Source organism: Olea europaea, chromosome 2, assembly GCF_002742605.1.
Source record: "Olea europaea var. sylvestris chromosome 2, O_europaea_v1, whole genome shotgun sequence".
Taxonomy (NCBI): domain Eukaryota; kingdom Viridiplantae; phylum Streptophyta; class Magnoliopsida; order Lamiales; family Oleaceae; genus Olea; species Olea europaea.
Genome location: NC_036238.1, coordinates 14,201,636 through 14,224,043, shown reverse-complemented (window position 1 = coordinate 14,224,043; position 22,408 = coordinate 14,201,636). Strand labels below are relative to the sequence as shown.

General features: G+C 34.8%; 2 protein-coding genes across 3 annotated transcripts; one reads left to right on the top strand and one right to left on the bottom strand.

Moving 5' to 3' along the window:
- The first annotated feature begins 4,246 nt into the window (after positions 1–4,246).
- On the top strand, positions 4,247–7,304 carry LOC111411786 (polyubiquitin-like). The gene is made up of 2 exons (XM_023042386.1): positions 4,247–4,381; positions 5,312–7,304. Exon 2 carries the CDS (start codon positions 5,312–5,314, stop codon positions 7,139–7,141), a length of 1,830 nt encoding a protein of 609 aa, XP_022898154.1. The 5' UTR covers positions 4,247–4,381; the 3' UTR covers positions 7,142–7,304.
- Positions 7,305–7,776: 472 nt separating this feature from the next.
- On the bottom strand, positions 7,777–20,205 carry LOC111411773 (membrin-11-like). Of its 2 annotated transcripts, XR_002705894.1 has the most exons (5): positions 19,841–20,205; positions 18,103–18,223; positions 17,855–18,004; positions 9,689–9,773; positions 8,148–8,214 (listed from the first exon to the last, which is right to left on the bottom strand). XR_002705894.1 is itself a non-coding variant. In XM_023042376.1 (4 exons), the coding sequence occupies exons 1-4, from the start codon at positions 20,119–20,121 to the stop codon at positions 8,053–8,055; spliced, it is 714 nt and encodes a 237-aa protein (XP_022898144.1). In that variant the 5' UTR covers positions 20,122–20,203; the 3' UTR covers positions 7,777–8,052. The 2 variants fall into 2 exon arrangements, 1 of the variants encoding a protein (XP_022898144.1); XM_023042376.1 differs by lacking the exon at positions 9,689–9,773 and having other exon boundaries at positions 7,777–8,214; positions 19,841–20,203.
- Between the last annotated feature and the right edge of the window lie 2,203 nt (positions 20,206–22,408).

Below are 22,408 nucleotides of genomic sequence, written 5' to 3'. Positions count from 1 at the left end.
ATTATCACGTGATCCATTTGTCTTGATTTTGGTTATGGATTTCCAAGTTCAATCCCTTGTTTTGTAACTAACCCAAATTTAGTTGTACTCACTAAGTGTTTGTTGGGTACATAATATTGATTAGGACTGGACAGGAAAACAACAAGATTTTAACTTTTCTTTTTTATTCTATCAAATCTTATACAGTACAATGTACCAAACTTACTTTAAATATATAACAGGTTGCTAAATAGTTAGGCACTAAGCTTGTATGCACCTGCAAAACTGGTGTCATTTAATGTTAGCACAACATCTTAACATGGTAGTGTAATTTAATGTTGGCAAGTATGTATGTGATGTAGTGTTAATTCATTTTGACACAAGCAAGTCACTCGGTTTTTGCTAAACCATTTTTTTTCCATTCATTTGTCGTATTTTCTTTCCCCTTTGCGGTTTTGTGTGTGGGACCATTTCAAAGATCTGGAGGCAATGTCTTTGCAAACATCAAGGATCTATCAAAATTTGTGCAAAAATCAATGCATCTATCAAAATTTGTCGCAGAAATGGTTGCATCTTTTAGCCTTTCCCTTGCAGTCTTAAAAATTGTTGAACTAAACAACCCCGTACACTTAACTCCAAAGAGGATTATGCATTTTGGAATGCTATTTGAAGCGATCTTGGAGTTTCCGGATAAGCTTGTTTGGAACGTTTTTACACGTATAGCTGTCACCCCCGAGTATGAATCCCTTAGAAATGGAATTGATTTTTTCATGAGCAAGCATCTCAACAAGTCCGGCTAATAAAATCAGCTGGCAAAGGAGGCCCTTAACAATGTTGAAGCTGTGCTCATGTGAGTTAGGCTGTTGCATTTGATCTTTTGGCATTTGTATACAGCGCAGATACCAAGATCAATTTTGTTGTTCGAGGGAAAATTTTGTCTACTGAAAGTATATTTATTTAATATATAATCATAGTTGTATATTGCATGTAGTGGAAAATGATTACTCTTTTAAGAGCTTCATCTGGTTAGATAGAATAAAGTTTCATTTGGAAAAAATATGATACACCATTTTTGTCATGTCTCTCTACCCTATCATTTACCATTCTAGGTAAGTTCTGATGTTATTTCCTTCTGGCAATAGCCCTACCATTTCATATGCAATTTTCATGCAGCAATTAGAGTGTCGAACTCTGACAAAACTTGATAAGAAGTTACGTCTTTGGCAGACCACTAACTTGCTTTACGTATTGCGTGCACACGAAATTGACTGAGCGTGATAATTAAATACAAACGAAGTTCGTTTTATGTATGTAAAAGTGTGAGTTTGTTAGGATATGACAATGAATAATGTTACTTGTAGTTATAGCTACAGAAAGTTTTACAGATTGATAATATGTCAAAAAGAAAGTGTGAAAGTTTTTCTTTCTAATCTGGTTGAAGAGATTTTGATTCAATCATATCTTACCACATTATATCCATAAATGACGATATAAATGTAACACAACTATGCAGCAAAATGAGAGTTGTGAGGGAGAGAAGAGGGGGTAGGTTGCCCAAAACGATGTGCACATTACTTCCTATAACAAAATACCTACTGCACCTCGTTTGGCCTTATCTGCTACTGGTTTTGCCTTGCTGGTATTTTTCCTTGCCTTTTGTCTCTCATGACAATTTCCATTCAAGAATTCTGTTAGAAAAAAATTTATTCGTCTCTCGTATTTTTAAATAAGTAAAAACAACAAATACAAATATACGTCTATCATTTCAGAGTATGCTAAAAGAATATTTACATATAAATCGTCGTCCGAGAGAGATAAGATAATTACAGGAAGGTTAAGGAAAAGAATGATCAAGATTGAAAACCTTCAATGCAATTAAAACATATTGCTTCAAATAAAATTTACAGCTTCAATAAATGAATTTTCTAAAATTCGACTCTTTACAACTGAAGGGTTCAGTTACATATGGAGTTTTTCTCTCAAAATCTCACTCTAAAGATAATGAGTTAGAATTCTATTCTAATTAAGGGTTCTTCTGGCTCCGGAGGTTCCAGGAATGGAGAGCTTTCCTCCTATTTGTCAACTCTTTGATCTAAATAATGCTGATTTTAAGAATGAGTTAATAACTCCTTGGGTTGCTTTACTAGAGAACAAGAATCTCTATTTTTTCGGTCAACGAAAATTTGACTTATTTGAAAAAGGGAAAACTCCAACTCTATGCATGAGTCTAATTCATGATAATGAATAACCAATCTTGATACCCATTGAATGATGCAAAGCAAGTCCATTCGTATTTTCTGGAACTTCTTCGTAGTGGCTCTCTTCATATCTCATTTCAAAGCTCCGATCTACCTTTGCACTTGAGGGTCAAATCTCCGTTCGACCCGAGGAAACCTCTACACACTTTTGTTGCCAAGGAGGTTGTTGTAATTATTTAAACGCGAAGGATATTTGTTGTAAACTTCAGCATCTTTTGGATGGAAACATTTATCAAAGTCAAAATGTGTTAATTAATTGAATGTTAAATATAATAATGCGTTGAAAAAGTTATGAACATAAGTGTTACAATAAACAAAAATTTGGGATTTTAAGTGAAATTAAAATGTGGTGTAACTAATAGAATTTGTGATGTATTATCCAAGAGTTTTACGAGGATAATGATATAACCCTATTTGGATGGACTAATAACAAATTTTTAGTTGATTTTGATGAAAGTTAAAGTGACCATTTTTTATGGTTTAGATTTCATGGTAATTGATTATTTGGTATACAATTTGTAATAGTTAACCTCTGAAAATAGATAATGAATCCAATAGTAATATCTTGATGATAGAATGAAGATGATTATAAGAAGGTAGGGTTTGTGAGTGGTAAGAATTTATGTGTTATTTTTTAACTTCTCAAACTTTTTTTTTTAACCATAATTCATATTACCCATATAATAATCATATCTCAAATACTTATAATATACAAAACAAATCATCACATCACAATATTAATAGCATTCAAATCAAGCATTAAATGCTCTTAAAAAGGAGTAACAAAGGGTAATATGGACTTTTCACAACACAAAAGTGACATTTTTGAACATTGCTGGTGCAAATGAAATATTTTTGTGCATATTCAAATTTAGCAACATTTGTGAAAATTTCCCTATATATAATGGATGGAAGTTTTCCATTCAATATAACTTGGGACATTAAGGGGGTGTTTGATAGACATTTTTATGTAAAAATGGATTTTTGAATAGTAAATTAATGTGAAATGTGTGGTTGAGAAATAAGAAAAAGTTTTTTTATTTACGTGTAATATTATTTTAATAAAGATTGTGTGGTTGAAAAGAAGAGAAAAAAATACATTTTGAAAAAAATGGCTACCAAACGGGGTCTAAGTGCATGTTTGGTATCCATTAATTTATTTTATTGTTTGTTATAAGATAATTTTTAATTTCACATTCATACAATAAAATATTTTATATCTATATCAAAAAATTTTCTACTTTTTAATCAATATTTCTCATAAAAATATTATTTAAAACTCATTTTTCCGTTTGAAGATATAATCACCGCCACTGGTTGAAATGGTCAAGTTCTAGAAGCCCATTTTTTATTTAATGACTTTTCTTTTTTTATTTGCTACCATAATGCATTTATATTTCAATTATACTTTTCCCTATGATTTTCTTTAACTTTCTTCTTAAAGACAGTCTAGAGTATTCTAAAATGTATGTTCATATTCATTTTCAATATATTCTAAAACTCTTACTTTTTCATTTTTTTTCTTTAAACAATATAATAAAATTATTCAATATTCGAGTAATAATTTTTTAGATTTTTATATTTTTATAAAAGAATATCAATTATACTTCTCGCTATGATTTTCTTAAGGCTCCGTTTAGTACCCTTTTTTTCAAAATGCATTTTTCTCTCTTCTTTTCAATCACACATTTTTTATTAAAATAATATTATACGTAAATCAAAAAAAATTTCTTATTTTTTAACCATACATTTTCCATCAATTTACTATTTAAAAATACATTTTTACATAAAAATGTCTCCCAAACACCCTCTTAAACTTTCTACTTTCTTAAAGACAGTCTAGAGTATTCTAGAAGGTATATTCATATTCATTTTCAATATATTCTTAAATTCTTACTTTTTTTTTTTTTTTTTTTTTCCTTAAATAATATAATAAAATTATTCAATATTCAAGTAATATTTTTTTTTTAGATTTTTATAAAAGAAAAGCAATGGGTATATGCGTAATTGCCCAAAATATAGGTCGGCTTTGGCGGCTCTCGCTTCGGTGTCTATAAATAGGTACAAACCCTAAACGTTCTTCATTAGATTCAGATCTTGTTATTTTCAAGTATTTTGGTTTCAAGAATTCGCTGCCTATCAAGGTATGAGGGGTTCTTAAAAATTTTCCGGGTGTATGTGATTTTTGTAATTAATCAAAAAATATTTTGTAATTCTTCCGGGTTCGATATTTTTTTAAAAGCTTTGGATTTTTATTTTTTGTGCTTGATTTTTTGTTTTAAGTTTGGATCTTGATTGTCGGAAGATTTTTGGAACAGATCTGCTCGTGGGTTGTAATTTCGTTTTCTTAATCTTAGTCGACTTTTACAGAAGTCGAGATGTAATTCTTTTAGAATTTCTTAGAATATAATTTTTCTCAAAATCTGCTATTGATATTGCGATCTGGCCTTCTTTTTCTTGGTTTTATCCAATTTGTTTTTGACCTTTTCCATACATTTGATTTCTGCGATTTCGTATATCATATTGAAGATCGGGTTCTGATAAAATATATAAATTCTTATCTGGTCCTATTTTTGCTAGTTTCATCCCTTTTTTAGGCTTTCTCCCCTTTTCATACATCAAATTAATTGGATTTTATGGACTAGATTGAAAATCAGATTTTAATACATCGATTGCAAAATTATTTGGGGTTTTTAATTTTTGGCTTTTGATGCAATTGATGACTCAATTTTATATTGTTTTGCCTTTTTTTTTCTTAATCCTTTGTTTTTTAGCAGTTTGATCCCATGAAGCATTATCTTTCCTTTTTATTGGCATCGATTCAATCTGAAATTACTTTCTTTTCAAAGATCATCACAGATGGGTAACTTTTACCTGATTAGTCAAACTGTTTCATGTAGTCTTCCTCACTGATTTTCCCCATTTTCATATGATTCTGCAATATGATACAATGGAATTAAAATATCTATTTTGTTTGTGGTTATTGCCAATTCAATCTAAAATTGTTAATTTTCAAAGTCAATTCAAATTATATTAGTTCATGCTATCTGACAGTTGATTTTAATTTCCGACAGATGCAAATCTTCGTCAAAACCCTAACTGGAAAGACCATCACTCTAGAGGTGGAAAGCTCCGATACAATTGACAATGTAAAAGCCAAGATACAAGACAAAGAAGGAATTCCACCAGACCAACAAAGGCTGATCTTTGCTGGAAAGCAACTTGAAGATGGTCGGACCCTTGCTGATTATAACATCCAGAAGGAGTCCACCCTCCACTTGGTTCTCCGTCTCCGTGGAGGCATGCAAATCTTTGTCAAAACTCTCACAGGGAAAACCATTACCCTTGAGGTTGAGAGCTCTGACACGATTGACAATGTCAAGGCCAAGATCCAAGATAAGGAGGGAATTCCCCCGGACCAGCAGAGATTAATTTTTGCTGGCAAACAGCTTGAAGATGGCAGAACCCTTGCAGATTACAACATCCAGAAGGAAAGCACACTTCACTTGGTGCTAAGGCTCCGCGGAGGCATGCAAATTTTTGTGAAGACCCTTACCGGGAAGACTATAACGCTCGAGGTGGAAAGTTCTGACACTATTGATAACGTGAAGGCAAAAATCCAGGACAAAGAAGGCATTCCCCCAGATCAGCAGAGATTAATTTTTGCTGGCAAACAGCTAGAAGATGGCAGAACACTTGCAGATTACAATATCCAGAAGGAAAGCACCCTTCACTTGGTGCTAAGGCTCCGTGGAGGCATGCAAATTTTTGTGAAAACCCTTACCGGGAAGACTATAACACTCGAGGTGGAAAGTTCTGACACTATTGACAACGTCAAGGCAAAAATCCAGGACAAAGAGGGCATTCCCCCTGACCAGCAGAGATTGATTTTCGCTGGCAAACAGCTAGAAGATGGCAGAACTCTTGCGGATTACAATATCCAGAAGGAAAGCACCCTTCACTTGGTGCTAAGACTCCGTGGAGGCATGCAAATATTTGTGAAGACCCTTACTGGGAAGACTATAACACTCGAGGTGGAAAGTTCGGACACTATTGATAACGTCAAGGCTAAAATCCAGGACAAAGAGGGCATTCCCCCTGATCAGCAGAGGCTTATTTTTGCTGGGAAGCAGCTTGAGGATGGCCGCACCCTTGCTGATTACAACATTCAGAAGGAGTCAACCCTTCATTTGGTGTTGAGGCTGCGTGGTGGTATGCAGGTCTTTGTGAAAACTCTTACTGGGAAGACAATAACGCTGGAGGTTGAGAGCTCAGACACAATCGACAATGTGAAGGCTAAGATCCAGGACAAGGAGGGGATCCCACCAGATCAGCAGAGGCTGATCTTTGCTGGCAAGCAACTCGAGGATGGAAGGACCTTGGCTGATTACAACATTCAGAAGGAATCCACCCTTCACTTGGTCTTGAGGCTTCGGGGTGGTATGCAGATTTTTGTGAAAACCCTCACTGGGAAGACAATCACTCTCGAGGTCGAGAACTCCGACACCATTGATAATGTGAAGGCCAAGATCCAGGACAAGGAGGGTATTCCTCCAGACCAGCAGAGGCTAATCTTTGCTGGTAAGCAGCTTGAAGATGGACGTACATTGGCTGATTACAACATTCAGAAGGAATCTACCCTTCACTTGGTGTTGAGGCTTCGTGGTGGTATGCAAATATTCGTCAAAACGCTCACCGGGAAGACTATTACCCTCGAGGTGGAGAGCTCTGACACCATAGATAATGTCAAGGCTAAGATCCAGGACAAGGAGGGGATCCCACCAGACCAGCAGAGGTTGATCTTTGCCGGAAAGCAGCTGGAGGATGGAAGGACTTTGGCTGATTACAATATCCAGAAGGAATCTACCCTTCACCTTGTTCTCCGTCTCAGAGGCGGTTTCTGAATGTTTTAGTCTTCTTGAATGTTCCAAACTCCATGCTTACTTTTGCTTCAAACTTTTATGCATGTTTTTTCTTTATAATGATTGGTCTGTAAGCCTGTTAAGGCGTATGAAGTTTTATGGTGATGTGTTTTAGTATATGAATAAAACTCGTGTTTAAAGTTTACTGATGTTGGCAAATCGTGGTACTCATTGTGTTGCATTACACTTATTGTATTAAATTACAATCAACCTTTCATTACAAAGCACATTTTATCTGATTCCATAAAAAAATATCCATTTAAAAGATTTATTTGCCCTAATAATTTAAGATAAGCATAAAGTGATAATTAATAGAAAAGCGTGACAACAGTATTTTTATTTTTTTTTAATTTCAAAGCATACAAACCTACATCCGTTTGGCCCCCATTTCATTTCTCTATCTTATTTTTAACTACAAAATCTTCCATAAAATAACCCGAACTACTCATTTTTCAAAAAAAAAGTTCACTTCACCTATTTTCATTTCCACAAAATAGAGGCCAAACAGGATTTTAATAGTTTGTTAGTAACAATTATCAAAGGCTAGATGTGCAATTGAATTGGAGGTCGAGGATACGTGTTCGACCCAAAAAAAGTTCGGGACATAAACACTTGAATGAGCAAATGTTGACCTCAAATTGTTTAGAATAATGTAGCACAAGTTTTGGCTTTCACAGAGACGGAGGGAAAATTGTTATTTCAGTAATAATTCTCAACTTTTCTCCACATTTTACAAAGTAAAACACAATCTCAAAACTAGTCCTTACTAGAATACATCGGAACCAAGTCTAAATCAACGGTTGACCATATTTTTCAGTTTCTTCAACATCTAGCAACATTATCTTCCTTGAAAAGAATGTGTAGTAATGATTCGATACATAAAGAAGCCGGAATCACCTCGTCCACCTCCAAAACACAATAACGATGATGATAGTAAAAACCATGCCTACATACTTGATCCATTTGTCAACACGATTCCGCCTCTCAATAAGCCTCAACAGAGTGCTTGATAGCCCCAAAGTGTTCAAAACATCCAGTGCTTTCCTTTGAGCTCTCTGCACCAAATCCAACAAGAAGTTGATCAGCTGTTGTACCCCTGTGTGAAAAAATCAAGTTGCGTTTTCCCAAATTGGTGCTCGAGATTGGGAGTTTTCATTCTCGGATTACACCAACAAAGTTGCAATGATTTGATATAAATGATGACAGCACGAGACAAGTATGACAAAATTCCTTTTTCATCTAAAAGATATTACAACTCTAACAGCAGAAAAGGTTCACTTTCAAAATCCAAAACACGAGGGCAGAAAAAGTTTCACTTCCAAAACACGAAAGGGTAATGTATACCATAGTCATGCAGGAGACATTAGTGAACATAAGCTAAATACAGACTATTCCTAAATGCATCTGAAACCAGATTTTTCAATTAAAAAATGCCTAAGCGAAATTAAAGCTCAATTCTGACTTTGAATTATTCTCTGATAAAGATGTCAGCCCGTGGCATCTAGACAAACCAGTATGCAAAGTATTTAACTAATATGTTTGTATTTGTCTCCATACACATTTTATACAGGGTAAACCTTTTTGCACCGTTAGATCCGACTGCTATTTTTGGCATTGTTATCCTTGTACCTTCAATAGATTGGGATCCATAGTCCTTTCCAATAGTTTCCGTCTAGAAAGTCAGTTAAAGGCAATGTAAGAATACAAAGCCACCCTTCATTCATATAATCATAAAAATAAAAATATCAGAAACAATGGAAAATTTCATCTTCCTTGCGAAACAATGGAAAATTTCATCTTCCTTGCGACCCACACAGAATTCCAACAGATTCCTCTCTTTAACACAGTTCCTCCTCTTCATCTTCATGTGTGCACCGACCAGGCACACCAAAAAGCATTGACCAAAAAAATTGAGAAAATCATACCCCAAATCTAAAATGAAACAAAACAAACAAATGGATAAATAATTGGACTTTATATGTCGTCGATTGGCACCACTCCACAATTGTTCTCAATCATTTTCAAAAGGTTATCGACAAGAAGGAAAGATTTCATACCTTTTTGGAAGTGATTAAATTACGATCACTTATGGTCAAACATAATTTTTATTCATACATTTTGTAGGACCCACAATCTATGTTGCATGGACACATACACAAGTGTCGGACACAATACCACATGGACACGTATATCTAAATTCTATAAAATAGTAGATTTATATATTCTTTCTTTATATTTATACTTTTTATCTCTCAGCAAAATCAATTCTTTTCTTAGTTTTAATTTTAGTTTGTGAAATCTTTTATATTGGTTGAGTATCTACTTTATACTGCCAGGGGAAAAAAACATTTAGTACATGTCATGCAATGTTCAAGAAGTATCAATGACAAACACAACACGAAATGACGACACACAGCACTAGTAAGAATGTTTGTGCATCATGGCCCACAAGTACTACTCACTCACTCATCATCCACACATACTATAGGACATAGCTTATAAGCACTTCCTAAACATACACTTAATTACCATTCAGGCATTCATGATTAAAAGCTCATCTTCCATACTAGCTCTTTAAACCATCTCATTTCTTGATATGATTTTCATCTTTCCACTGCAAAATGTAAATCAAAATTGCATTTGGAAAATGTTTTTACTTAACGAATACTAAAATAAAATTTCATAATAAATTTCTCGTTTAAATGATATTATGATTTGGGTATATCCTCGTGTCATCAGCAATGGCCGATTTCTTTGAGTTGTGTGAATTCTCCTCTATTTTGGGCTTGAGATTTCTTTTTAAGAAATTGGGTGGGTGAGAGTTTCGGATAATTTTGTATATGTATAATTTGCAAGCAATAAATTGACTAACTTTTGTGGCATGTGTTCTTCAGGGACTACATGATGAGGATATAGGACGACGTTTACTTATTTTATTTAAGTTTTATTTATTTTCTTGGACTATTATTTAAATTTGGACTTGTATGGGCTTGGGCCCAAGCTCGTTAGGGTTGCTTTACTATTTAAACCTATTTTGCAGTGTAATTTTCAGACGATGATGAATTAGAATTGAAATATTTTTGGTGGCTTGCAGCCGTTTTCTCCCTCCCCTCTCTTCCCCTGGTTTCTTCTCCTCTTCTCCCTTCTCTCTGTTTCTCCTCCCCGTTCCTTCTTCTTTCTTTCTTATTCATCCTACATCAAATTTGGTATCAGAGCCTAAACTTGGGTAATCTCTCATCTCCAATCCAAAAATCTCTTTCTATTTCTTTCCTAAGAACTTGTGGAACAGCACAAACAAATAAACTTTTAGCATGAGCAGCGAAGTTATTATTTTTCCAGCTTCTTCATAGTTGTTCCCAAAAAAAAAAACTGTTCACAAGCGGAAATTTTAGTTTAGGTTTTTTTCTGCAATTTCAGTTCACACCCCAGCCACCAAAAAAAAAAAACTCGTGTTACTGTTCACGGGGTACTATTCACACCCGAAAATTCATTTTTTTTGTATTATCAGCTTTAAAAAAAAAGTTACTGTTCACCTCAAAAAAAAAAAAAAATTTCTCATTTTTTCCCTGTTGCTCCTCATAAATAAAAAAAAAATTTAATTGTGGTGTTGTTCCACAAATCTCAAACCCTAGCATTCAAGCCTATTTAGTCCTTCAGCCCATATATTCCATCTCTATAACCTACTCCATTCATTTTTCTATCAAAACACTTGGGTCATAAGCTAGTGGCCCAAATTACTCCCAAAGCCCACTAAACGCACAGCCCATCTCTCATCATCTATTTAGCCAATCCACTTGCTTTTCAACCTAATAAACACTAAATCCATCCCACTTATCACATATTATCACAATCGGCCTAACACCATTCAACCCATGATCAGTCTCAAATATCCAACCAAGCCCGATTATAACCAATCCATTAACATCAAATACCCCATAGTTTCACCCGATTTCTCACTCATAACCACTCTCTTGTCGCTGCCGCTGCCGCTGCCGCCTCTAATCACCATCACGCCACCACTTCATTATCTATTGTACCCAGGCATCCAGAGCACTACCGCTTCATCGCAATAGGCCACCACCACCAACCCAAGATCATACACTTCCACCACAATTACCACACTCATATATTTCCTCGTCCATCTCAACAATCTAAAAGCCACAGTCACTACACACAGTTTTACGTCTACACCAGAACCAGCACAAGTTACAGTCTACAGGGGCTAAAACCATTGGATACGAAGGGAAGATCAGAAGCATAGTTGGGGCTCATAAGTCGGCAATTCAGATCAATCAGCATACAAATAATCAAAACTAACCAACAGGGAGTCCTTGATCTCTATTTAGTATTGGTTTATACTACTGCTTCATTTTTAAAATTGCATCAATTAAAATCTTGTGCTGCTGTTATCGTGATAATTTTAGCCTTAAACCCCACTTGATCGAAACCATTAATCCAATTGACACCAGTGACCGAATTGACTTCCATTGTTCTCCACTTAAATTGATTGGAGAATTTGACTAGTGTGTTTGACCCTTGCTTTGCCATTTTACATGTACCAGCAGTATTAACTTGTTTTGGATTTAATTAATCCCAATATTTAAAATTAAATAAAAAAAATTGGTACAAGTTATTTTCCATTGCTTGCACGTATTGTTCACTGATCTCATCATAGCACATCATTCGGCTGGTGTTACATTGCATGTAGTTGCGTAGTGGTCGTCTTGTCATCTCTATTTCCAATACATTGACCATGGATCCATCCCAATTTGATGCACTCACTAGACAATTAGCGCAACTTTCCACTAGTCTATCGACTGTCCAATCAGATATAACTGCTACTCGTGAGGAGAGAAAGATCCTAGCTGCTAAGTTGAGCAATTTTAAGCGAACCCCTCGTTTGACTGACACTAATTCTGAAGCATCTCATAATAGACAATATCATCGTAGACAAAGTGATCAAGAATATTTTCGACGCGATCGTAGGAATAGGGATCAGGTTCGTGAGCGAGAACAAGGCCATGATCATCATGGTACTCATTCTCTTCCTCGTCGTAAGGAGCGTTTCTCTGGAGACATTGACTTAGATATTCCTACTTTCGATGATTGCTTAGATCATGAAATTTTTACCCAATGGAACGCCTTTACACAAGAGAATCGTATAGTAACTGAGTACATTGCTCAATTTGAGGAATTTCAAGCGAAATGTCACGTCGATGAGGATGAGGCCCTGACTTTAAGTAGGTTTATACAAGGTCTACGAAATGAACTTAGGCGTGAGCTTTTCTTTCGAGGCATCACTACTCTTGATCAAACTTACTCTTTAGCTCGGGACTACGAGTTACTTATCAGTACTGCATATAAAAAGCGTGATCACCATCGTTCACCCATTTCATTAGCGTCATCTCATCATAAGTCTATCATAGAGCCTTCCCAGTCTAGTGTTCCTTCCCTTTGAAAAAACAAGTGTAAAGGTCGTGATAGCCCAAGGTCGTCTTCGTCATGTAGAAAGCGTAATAACAATCATCTTTCGGTGTCATTGGCTCCACTTCCTCCTGTTAAGTCCCTTCTAGGACCTCCCCCGTCTAATGTTCCTCTAATTTTGGAAAATAAGGGTATAATTTGTGAAACTCCAAAGACTTCTCACTTGCTATGCATCAGTTGTAAGGACTTTGGCCACATCTCTTCCAAATGTCCTAACCGAGCCTTAGTCATAGAAGAACGAAAGAATGCAATAGAAGAGTCGTTAGAAGATCTAGCATATGGCCCTAAACTTGAAGATTTTGATGATTCTTGTGGAATCCCGACCATTCCCGAGACTTTAGAAACTATACCCCTTGTTTCCGACAACTCTCGATCACATGTTATATGTCATACCCTTACCCAACTCAAAGAGTTTGATGATTTCACTAGTCACCCTTGGAGAATCCAGTCGCTTGTTCTTAACACTAAATCGAAATTATCCACTACTGACCAACCTAAAACTGATGGTCAAAAAGAAATTGCTAACCGAAGTCTTGGCAATTTATTACAGTCTCTAGTCGAGAAAAATCTTGAGAATTGGAACTCGATCCCCCCAACTGTTCACATCGCATATAACAATTCTATGAATCGGTCTCTAGATCTAAATCCATTTGAAGTTGTTCATAGTTATAAGTCTAGGCGACCGTTAGATCTTATTCTCATGTCCCCGCATGCTAGTGTGTCGTTGTCAACTGAAGCATTTGTATATCATTTTCATGACTTGCATATTGAGATCAATAAACAACATGACGCAGGTAATGCATTATTTAAACTTCAAGCAGATTCGCATAAACGATATTTTGAATTTAATATTGGGGATTATGTCATATTGCAAGCTTGTAGTGCTGGTCCTTTAAAAATTTTAAAGTATGTTGGTTCAAATGCACATGTCATTGCTCTTTCATCACATTTTAGCCACCACTTTGCTTTAAATATTGAGGACTTCATTACTTACAAATACCGTATTACTTCCTTTGATGATCCATTTCTACCTAACTTTGTGGACCCCCAATTTGACTATATTGATATTTCTACTTTAATACCATCTATCACAGCACACAAAGATAAAATTGATGTTATTTTAGATGAACGTGTTGTATTGACCAATGATGGCAAAATTCAGTACTTCCTTGTTTGTTGGGTAGATCGACGTACTTCTTATGCTCCTCATTATGTACAATCATATGAAAATTTTGAAGATGAGGTGCATGAGTATTGGTTATTTGAAATCCAGTATCAGTACTTGGTTAGAAGGAAAGATCGCCCCCCTTGGTCAGATCATATTCTTGTAAATAAGCTACAGTTTTCAGTACTATCAATTATGGAATTTCGTTACTTGGTTCGTCAGAAAGATCGTCCCCCATAGCTTGACTTGAAGCATTTGGAGTATCAGATTGACTGCAGCCTATACTATCTATCAACTTGACAGGGTCGAGTTTTTCTCCCACCCCGGGAGAGTTGATGAGGACATCGGACGACGTTTACTTATTTTATTTAAGCTTTATTTATTTTCTTGGACTATTATTTAAATTTGGACTTGTATGGGCTTGGGCCCAAACTCGTTAGGGTTGCTTTACTATTTAAACCTATTTTACATTGTAATTTTCAGACGATGATGAATTAAAATTGAAATATTTTTGGTGGCTTGCAGCCGTTTTCTCCCTCCCCTCTCTTCCCCTGGTTTCTTCTCCTCTTCTCCCTTCTCTCTGTTTCTCCTCCCCGTTCCTTCTTCTTTCTTTCTTATTCATCCTACATCACTATAGGCATGATTGGAGAAAGTGGTGGCGGGTGCAATTCAGTGTGACATCCCAATCCACATGTTATGATATTGTTCACTTTGGATGAAACCCACACGATTTTGTTCTTGGGCTTTCACCCAAAAGGCAACATACGACTTGGGAAAGGTACTTTTTATAAACCAATCTCATTTTCCTTCCCCAAGTAATATGGGATTGTGGCTGCTTGATCACTCCACCTTAGGGGGCCAATATCCTCGTTGGCCACACTTCCAGTTCGATATACGCTCTCATACAATTTTGTAAAGCCACATTCCACTTGGTATGATATTCTGCTTCGAGTCTAGCTGGCACAGTTTTGCTCTTGGATTTTCACCCAAAAAGGCCTCATACCCATTTCTCACCTGTTTGGATGCCCTTTTTGATGGAACAATTTGCGCAAGTGTAAGTTAACGAAATTGTGAGATTATACGGTATTCCAGCTTCAATTATATCGTATATGGACCTAAGGTTCACCTCAAACTTTTGGAAGGGTTTGCACAAGGCAATGGGAACGAAGCTAAAATTTAACACTCATTACATCCCCAGGCAAATAGACAACTTGAGTAAAAAATTGAAACTTTCGAGGACATGCTATGAATTTGTATTCTTGACTTTAGAGGGAATTAGGAAAAGCATTTGGCATTGATTGAGTTTGCGTGCAACAATAGCTACCATGCATCCATCTGCATGGCACCTTATGATGAGTGGGGAGGAAACGCAAATCATGAGTTCATTAGGATGAAGTGGGCAAGTGCAAGATATTTAGGTTCAAAAATTGTTGAGCAAACTGCAAGCTATTAAGAAATGTGAACTATCATGAAAACAGCTTGAGACGTACAAAAAAGCTACGCAAATAAGAGATCCTAGAATATACAGTGGGTGACAAAGGATTCCTCAAGGTTGCTCCAATTAAAGAAGTATTACAATTTGGTAAGAGAGACAAACTTTAACAGAGGTTCATTACCCATATGAAATCTTGAAGAGAATTGTAACCTTGGCTTTACTACCGTCCATAATGTCTTTCATGTGAGCAAGCTTAGAAAGTACATTCTTAGACTACTAGATGTTAGGCTTACAACGAGACCGGGCTATGAAGAGATACCAACTAGCATTGTCAATCAAAATATTCAAAAGATCATATACAAATAAGTCCCACTAGTGAAAGTACAATGGCAAAACCATTCGATCGAGGAGGCTACATGAGAAAGTGAAGAGAAAATATGGGCAAAATACATATCAAAATTATCATTTTTCCATACATTGCAGTGCTTAAATATTTAATTAAGACGATTGAATACATTTATATGTGCATAAGTTATGTTGATTGCAGACAATTACATAATCAAATCTTTTAGAATGAGCAGAGCTTACCTTTTTATCATGGACAAAATTATGGCAAGAATAAGGTCATTCATAATAAGCACAATTGAAAGCCCTTCCTTACCTATAAACACACATACCTCTCAACACATTCACTCTACAACACAGTCTTATTTACAGACAAACTCTACCAAAGTTCTTCACATTTTGAGACACTGTTGATTTTTCAAAGTTCAAGGAAATTCTCCAAGGTTTCAAATGAGGGAATCAAGTTTTCAAGTTGTCTCAACGCTCAAATCATCAAGGTAAAATATAAAGTTACGAAAATTCATGTCCTTTTGAAAAGATAAGTATCATCCCTATGATTTGTCATGATATTATGAAAGCCTAACAATCAGATTAAAATGGGATTGGGTCCTACTAGTTAGATTGAAGCTGACAAGGGTATTGTCGTGCTACATGAAAGAAACAATGTCTAAGAATGAAAATGGCTCCATTTTCCCTTCTCAATATATGTTCATAGGATATCTCCATCTCATTTAGATTTCATGTTATTTTAGTTATATATATATATATATATATAATCTTGATGATTTAAGTGATGAGATGAGAACAAGAAAACTTGATTCCATCCTCTAAAACCTTGCAAAAAAAAATTCTTGAACTTTGAAAAACTAACACTTGCTCCCTCTATTTTCACTGTCAAAACGTGAAGAACTTTAGTGGAGCATGTGTGAGTTTGAATGTTGCAGATTGAACATGTTGAGAGGTGTGTGTATTTATAGGTGGGGAAGGACTTAGTTAATCGTGCTTATTATGGAATACTTTATTCTCTCATTTTTCATATTTGATTGCAAAACTAATTCCAATCGCTCTAAATCTCCTCATTCCCTTCCTTTTTATTCCTCAAAGATATCCAAAACATATTTCTCAATCAATTATTTTTAGCAATTATGATAAGAGAGGGATTGCTCCTCATTGCTGCAACTTTTGGATATTGCATATAAGCCCACTCAACAATTGAAATGTTTTCTATTTGGTCCTTGAATTCAAATTGTGGCATTTAGGTCCAAACGAGAAAACCTAAGGGTTTGGGGCATTGTACTTGAGGTAGCAAAATGGGCTATTGAAATGTATGTGTATTTTAGGGAGGAGGGCACCACTGGGGAAGATGAAAATTTTCATTATTTAATTTTTTTTATTAATTTAATTTATCTTATTTGAGTTGAAGGAAAATTTTGTCTATTATCACCGTCTTAACGGATTTTTGTGGCCGGATCTATTAGTAAGGACTATAGATGCTAATATACGAAAGGTTGGGATAGTAGGGCCAAGAAACAATGCTGAGGTTAAAAGTGCAAAAGGAATAGAGGTTGGGACGGTAGCCGCAATTATGTGCATCTGAAGTTGGCAAGCATCAATGTTACACACATTTAAGCGAGTTACATCTATTTGTAGTTTGCATGTTTTTTAAATCTAATACCTTCTAGTGATCCCTTTGCTTGCTATACTTAGAAAGAACAGCAATGCCAGTTGCATAAGCTTATTCTAGCATTCTAGAGGAGTTACCACTCAACTATTGAAAGGTTTTCTATTTGGTCCTTGAAATTCAAATTTTGGCATTTAGGTCCTAAGGAGAAAACCTAAGGTTTGGGGCATTATACTCGAGGTAGCAAAATGGGCTATTGAAATGTACGTGTGTATTTTAGGGAGGAGGGCACCACCGAGGAAGATGAAATTTTTCATTATTTAAATTTTTTTTTCCTTAATTAATTTCTTTCATCTTATTTGAGTTGAAGGAAAATTTAGTCGATTATCACCGTCTTAAAGGATTTTTGTGGCAGAATCCGTTAGCAAGGACCATCGACGCTAATATATGAAAGGTTGGGATAGTAGTGCCAAGAAACAATGTTGAGGTTAAAAGTGCAAAAGGAGTATAGGTTGGGACAGCAACCACAAGTTACAATTTTATATGTACATTTATGTGTATTTGTATTTGGCAGGCATTATTGTAACACACACAGTTAAGTGATCTACATCTATTTGTATTTTGCATGCATTTCAAATCTAATACCTTCAAGTGATCCCTTTGCTCGCTATACTTTGAAAGAACTGCTACGCCAGTCGCATAAGCTTCTTCTAGCATTCTAGAGGAGTTACGGACTGACTGTACTGCTTGTGCTTCCTCATCAAAAATTCTCAAGATATGAGAGGATTGCCCATTCTGGAACATAAAAGGAGAACAATACACAGATAGGTTACCTAATGAAAGAAAAAACAAGGCAAAGGAAAACCAGAAAATCAAGAAGGAAGATTCCATACAGCTCTACCAAGTAATTCTGCTCTCTCTTGGACTTCTTGCATCCGCTTCTGATGCCGTGATATGTACTTGTCAAGACTAGTTCTAAATGACTCAGCCTCCTCGACCACTTGCTCCACTTTTCTTCACAACATAGATAACGTCACTTCAGTCCAAAAACAAAATCACAAATTGCAAAAGAAGAACATAAAATCCACTTCAACTATCAGGGGATGCAGGTTACGCTTAGAAACTCTAAATCCTAATCTTAAAACCACAAACTAGAATACTTCAGCGAATACATCAGTAGAGAATTTCTTGTTTCCAGCTAAACATGAATGTGCAGTGAAGTGATGAAGTTATATGATCATTACGACTTACATGAAGGACTTTGATCAAAGATGAGGAACAATAAGAAAAAGAAGAAAATCTTGTGAATAACACATGGAGAACCAAAACTTGTGCTTAATGAATTTTTCACAAATTAACACCAGAAGTTCCAAATATTACGAATGTTCTAATCTGTCTGGGAACACCCAATGTCAGTCGAACAGAAAAACGGAAAAGCAAACATTGCCAGTTGGAAGCTAATAATTATATGATCTGCCTGAATACAAAAACAGAGGAAGATAATAGTTGTTCTATACGCATGGGTAATTGATGAAGAACTCAAGAAACTCCAAATTGTACAATCTGGCCAGTTCTTGGAGGGAAGTGAAGAAATCTACCTAGGAAGAGAACATAAAAAAAATAAAAAATAAAACAGGGGCTAGTTTAGTGCCGAAGTAAAGCTGATATTATAATGCAACTACAAACTAGTACACTTAGTATTTTGTTAGTTTCTACATTTTTTAACCCCGTCATAAAGAATAAGAAAACCATGTCCATATCACCACCAAAGCATCACTGTATAATGAGCTCTGCTCAAATTAAGAACCCTTGCACTAATATTCTCAGCATCCAATCTCCTGCAAAACAGTATCACACTCTCAAATTTTAAGTTCCCATCCAGTGAATGACAACTCACCTACCTCATGTCTTCTTTACACGAAAATATGCAACAGAACATTTAAAGAAGAATTGATACAGATAATGAAGGATCAGAGACACAAGTTCAAAGAAACACAGAGATGTGCCAGTTTTGCCAGGCATACATTAAGCAAAAGCGGGGAAATTCATGCACTGTCGTATATATGGATATGACTATAGAAATTATTCATCTTGAAGCATCTCCAATTGGGCTATGGATTGCCACATCACACCAAAATGTTTGCATGGAAAGGAAAAAGGTGGAGGATATCTAGCACACCATCCACATTCTCCACTTAATCTTTGTATAATTTAACTTCGTTGAAGGATGTGCCTATGTAATTTTTTATAATTTACCTCCCCCTCTTTCTCTACAACCAATCTCTTGAACATGTGGCCCACTATGAGCGTAATCTACATCCCATTGGAGACCCCATTTTGCTTGCACGTGTACAATAACTCATATTGTTGCATTGGAAATGCAACTAGCAATCACCATGATCATACAAGCAGCATCAAATCGATAATGAATTCAAACTATATCTTTCCAATTTTAAAAATTCAGTTTCAATTTAAACTGCTAACATTGCATATAAATGGCCTCTTTAATCCTTTTTCCAAATTTTCCAATCCCGATCAATCAAATCAAGACTCTATAATCATACACACAACGCGAATTCCTACCTAACATCAAATTCATTAATTCAACTGCATAAATACCCTCGCACACACCTTTTCCAGAGATCGCGCTGAGACTTGTCGGCGATGGAACGCCAGAGACGATCCATGTCGACGCAGAGGGATTGGATCTGGTTAATGTCTCTTCGGATTACAGCGGCTTGATCATCTGAAGTCCCAGGAACGACGGTGCTTGATGATGAGAATGAAGAGGATGACGTGTACTCGAGACGCTCAATCCTCTCTAATGATTCTCTGGTCTTCAGCAACAGCCGCTTCGAGCTGGAGTACAGTTCCGATAGACTTCCGCCGCCGCTTTCTGCCACCGTTGCCATTTTCCCGAGGAAACGTTTCGGATATCCGGTGCAATACTATCCAATATGAGGAATTCCTGAAACCGTTTGCAAAACCCAATTTTTATGCCTCTTTTTGGTTAAATTAAAATTTAAGTCAAAGGCTAAAATAAATTTTAAAATATTTCATTCCCTTTAATTAAAATTTATTAAAAATTTTATTTTTATACAAGCGAACGAGAGTATATACTATCTCAATAAAATAATTTTATATATAATTTAACTTTTTTTTTTCATTTTTAGTCACATTTTTTGAAAAATCACTTTATTCATAATTCGTTTTTAGAAAAGAACGCTAGGGGCTCAATTTTTTATGAAATAATTTCAAAAATCGTTATAAAATAAAAATTAATTTGCCGTACCAAAAAATTTAGCCCTTGTTTGAACCCCAATTTTTTTAAAAATATATATATTTTTCAATAATGATTTGACATCATTTCAGCCCTACATTCTTTAATAAAGTAATATTACACGTAAATTCAAAATTTTCTTATTTCTTAACCATGCATTTCTCATCAATATATTATTCAAAAATATATTTTTTTTCCTATCAAAATGGGGCTCAAACAAGGGCTTCAAACTAAATTGGTCCAAATCGTTTAATGGGTCATTGTGAGCGTCGTCGATGGTGGAGAGGAGAGCATGTGCATCTACGTTTTTTAAGTTTACTTATGAATTAAGATTATTTACAAGTAAATTTTAAAATAAAATTTAAATAATGCCTCCCCTCTAAATAAAGAAAGTTCGTGAAGATCCATATTTTACCATCGGAGACTCCAATCGACAACGATTTTATTCTAAAAGGAATTCGTGTATCAAACTTATTTTCTAGTGTGAAAAGAAATGATAGTTCAATTAGGGTCAATGCACACAAATTTAAAGTCATTTCTTCAAATTGCTTTTCACTTCTTATAAGTTTTCAAAACTTTTGCGGTAGCTTAATCAATATTACATACGATGCTTTTTAAAAAAAAAAAAAATTAGGGAAGTGAACACTTTTAATCCGAAAAGTCAATTATACCCTTCTTGTTGATAGAATATACTATTAAAAATTTAGAAAGAAAAAGAGAATAAAATATAGAGAAGTCAATAGACTTGTATGTTTTATTAAGAATCAAAATCTCATATTTATAGGGAAGAATTGAGGATACAATAATCATAATGACTACATTGATAGAAAAGTTATTTACAAATATTATTATATTTACAAAGCTCAATCTTGAATGACTATTTACACAATAATTATCTTATTGAAACCTTATTTGGCAAAAATTGAAAAAATGAAATTACTTAAGAGTGATAAAGTGTTGCTTCGTTAAAACCTTATCAAAAAAATCTAGTGACACAAAATTTGATCAAAGAAAAAAGAGTACAACTACTCTCACTAATATTAATTCTTGTATCAAGCAATTCATGTCTCGTATGTCTTTCTTTAATATTGTTATCTTGTACATTAGTATCTTCAAATAACATTGCCTTCATATGAAAATATTTATCAACCTTTGTTAGCCATACTAGCATGATAATTCGAAAAATAGCTCTTGATGAACTCTTCAGGAATCTCATAAATATAGAATATCATTTTGAAGGTAAATGTATTGTATGTTTTATTACACCAAGAATATCTCTCGTTAAAACCTTATTAAAAAAAATCCTACAGAAAAAATCCTAATGAAAGAAAAAGAATACATTATTCTTTTGAATATTCTACAAAAGTTATCTTATAAAAAACCTTATCTGTAAACCCCCAATGGGACAAAACCTTGGTTAAGGAAATAAAGTACAATGCATATTTACTCCTTCTATGACAATATCACTTGAATTATACTTTATGCATGTTAAATCTTTTAGGGATAATATTAATAATTATGCCATATGAGTTGACCATAATACATTTCAAATTTCATTCATCGTCAAGATAATATAATATGGACTCGTGATTTCATCCATCACAATCTTTACAAAATTAACTACTTTGAAAGTCATGCATTACATATTATAACTTCATTTTTTTTAATTTTCTTTTTACATAAATATACACTTTTAAATTTTCAAACTGTAAGTCTAGAAACTTCGGATTTCTCTAATAAATTCAATTTAGAAGTGGTCCCTTTTATTTAACCAATCATTACTTCGATCGATATATTTAGATGAATTTATTTCATTTCCTTTTATTCATAATATGATGCAGTGCATCATATGCAAAAGTATTGGCGACAAATTTTTTTTTAATATTAGTTTTCTGAACCTTTGCTAAAGTTTTTATTTT

What these genes read in the sequence shown, in the direction of transcription:
- LOC111411786 (XM_023042386.1), top strand. Translation starts at nt 5,312, where the DNA reads ATGCAAATCTTCGTCAAAACCCTAACTGGAAAGACCATCACTCTAGAG.
- LOC111411773 (XM_023042376.1), bottom strand. Translation starts at nt 20,121, where the DNA reads ATGGCAACGGTGGCAGAAAGCGGCGGCGGAAGTCTATCGGAACTGTAC. An exon ending in CAGAATTACTTGGTAGAGCT is followed by an intron (nt 18,005 to 18,102) that starts GTATGGAATCTT and finishes TTTATGTTCCAG; the next exon opens with AATGGGCAATCCTCTCATAT. An exon ending in AGCAAAGGGATCACTTGAAG is followed by an intron (nt 8,215 to 17,854) that starts GTATTAGATTTG and finishes GATTTGGTGCAG; the next exon opens with AGAGCTCAAAGGAAAGCACT.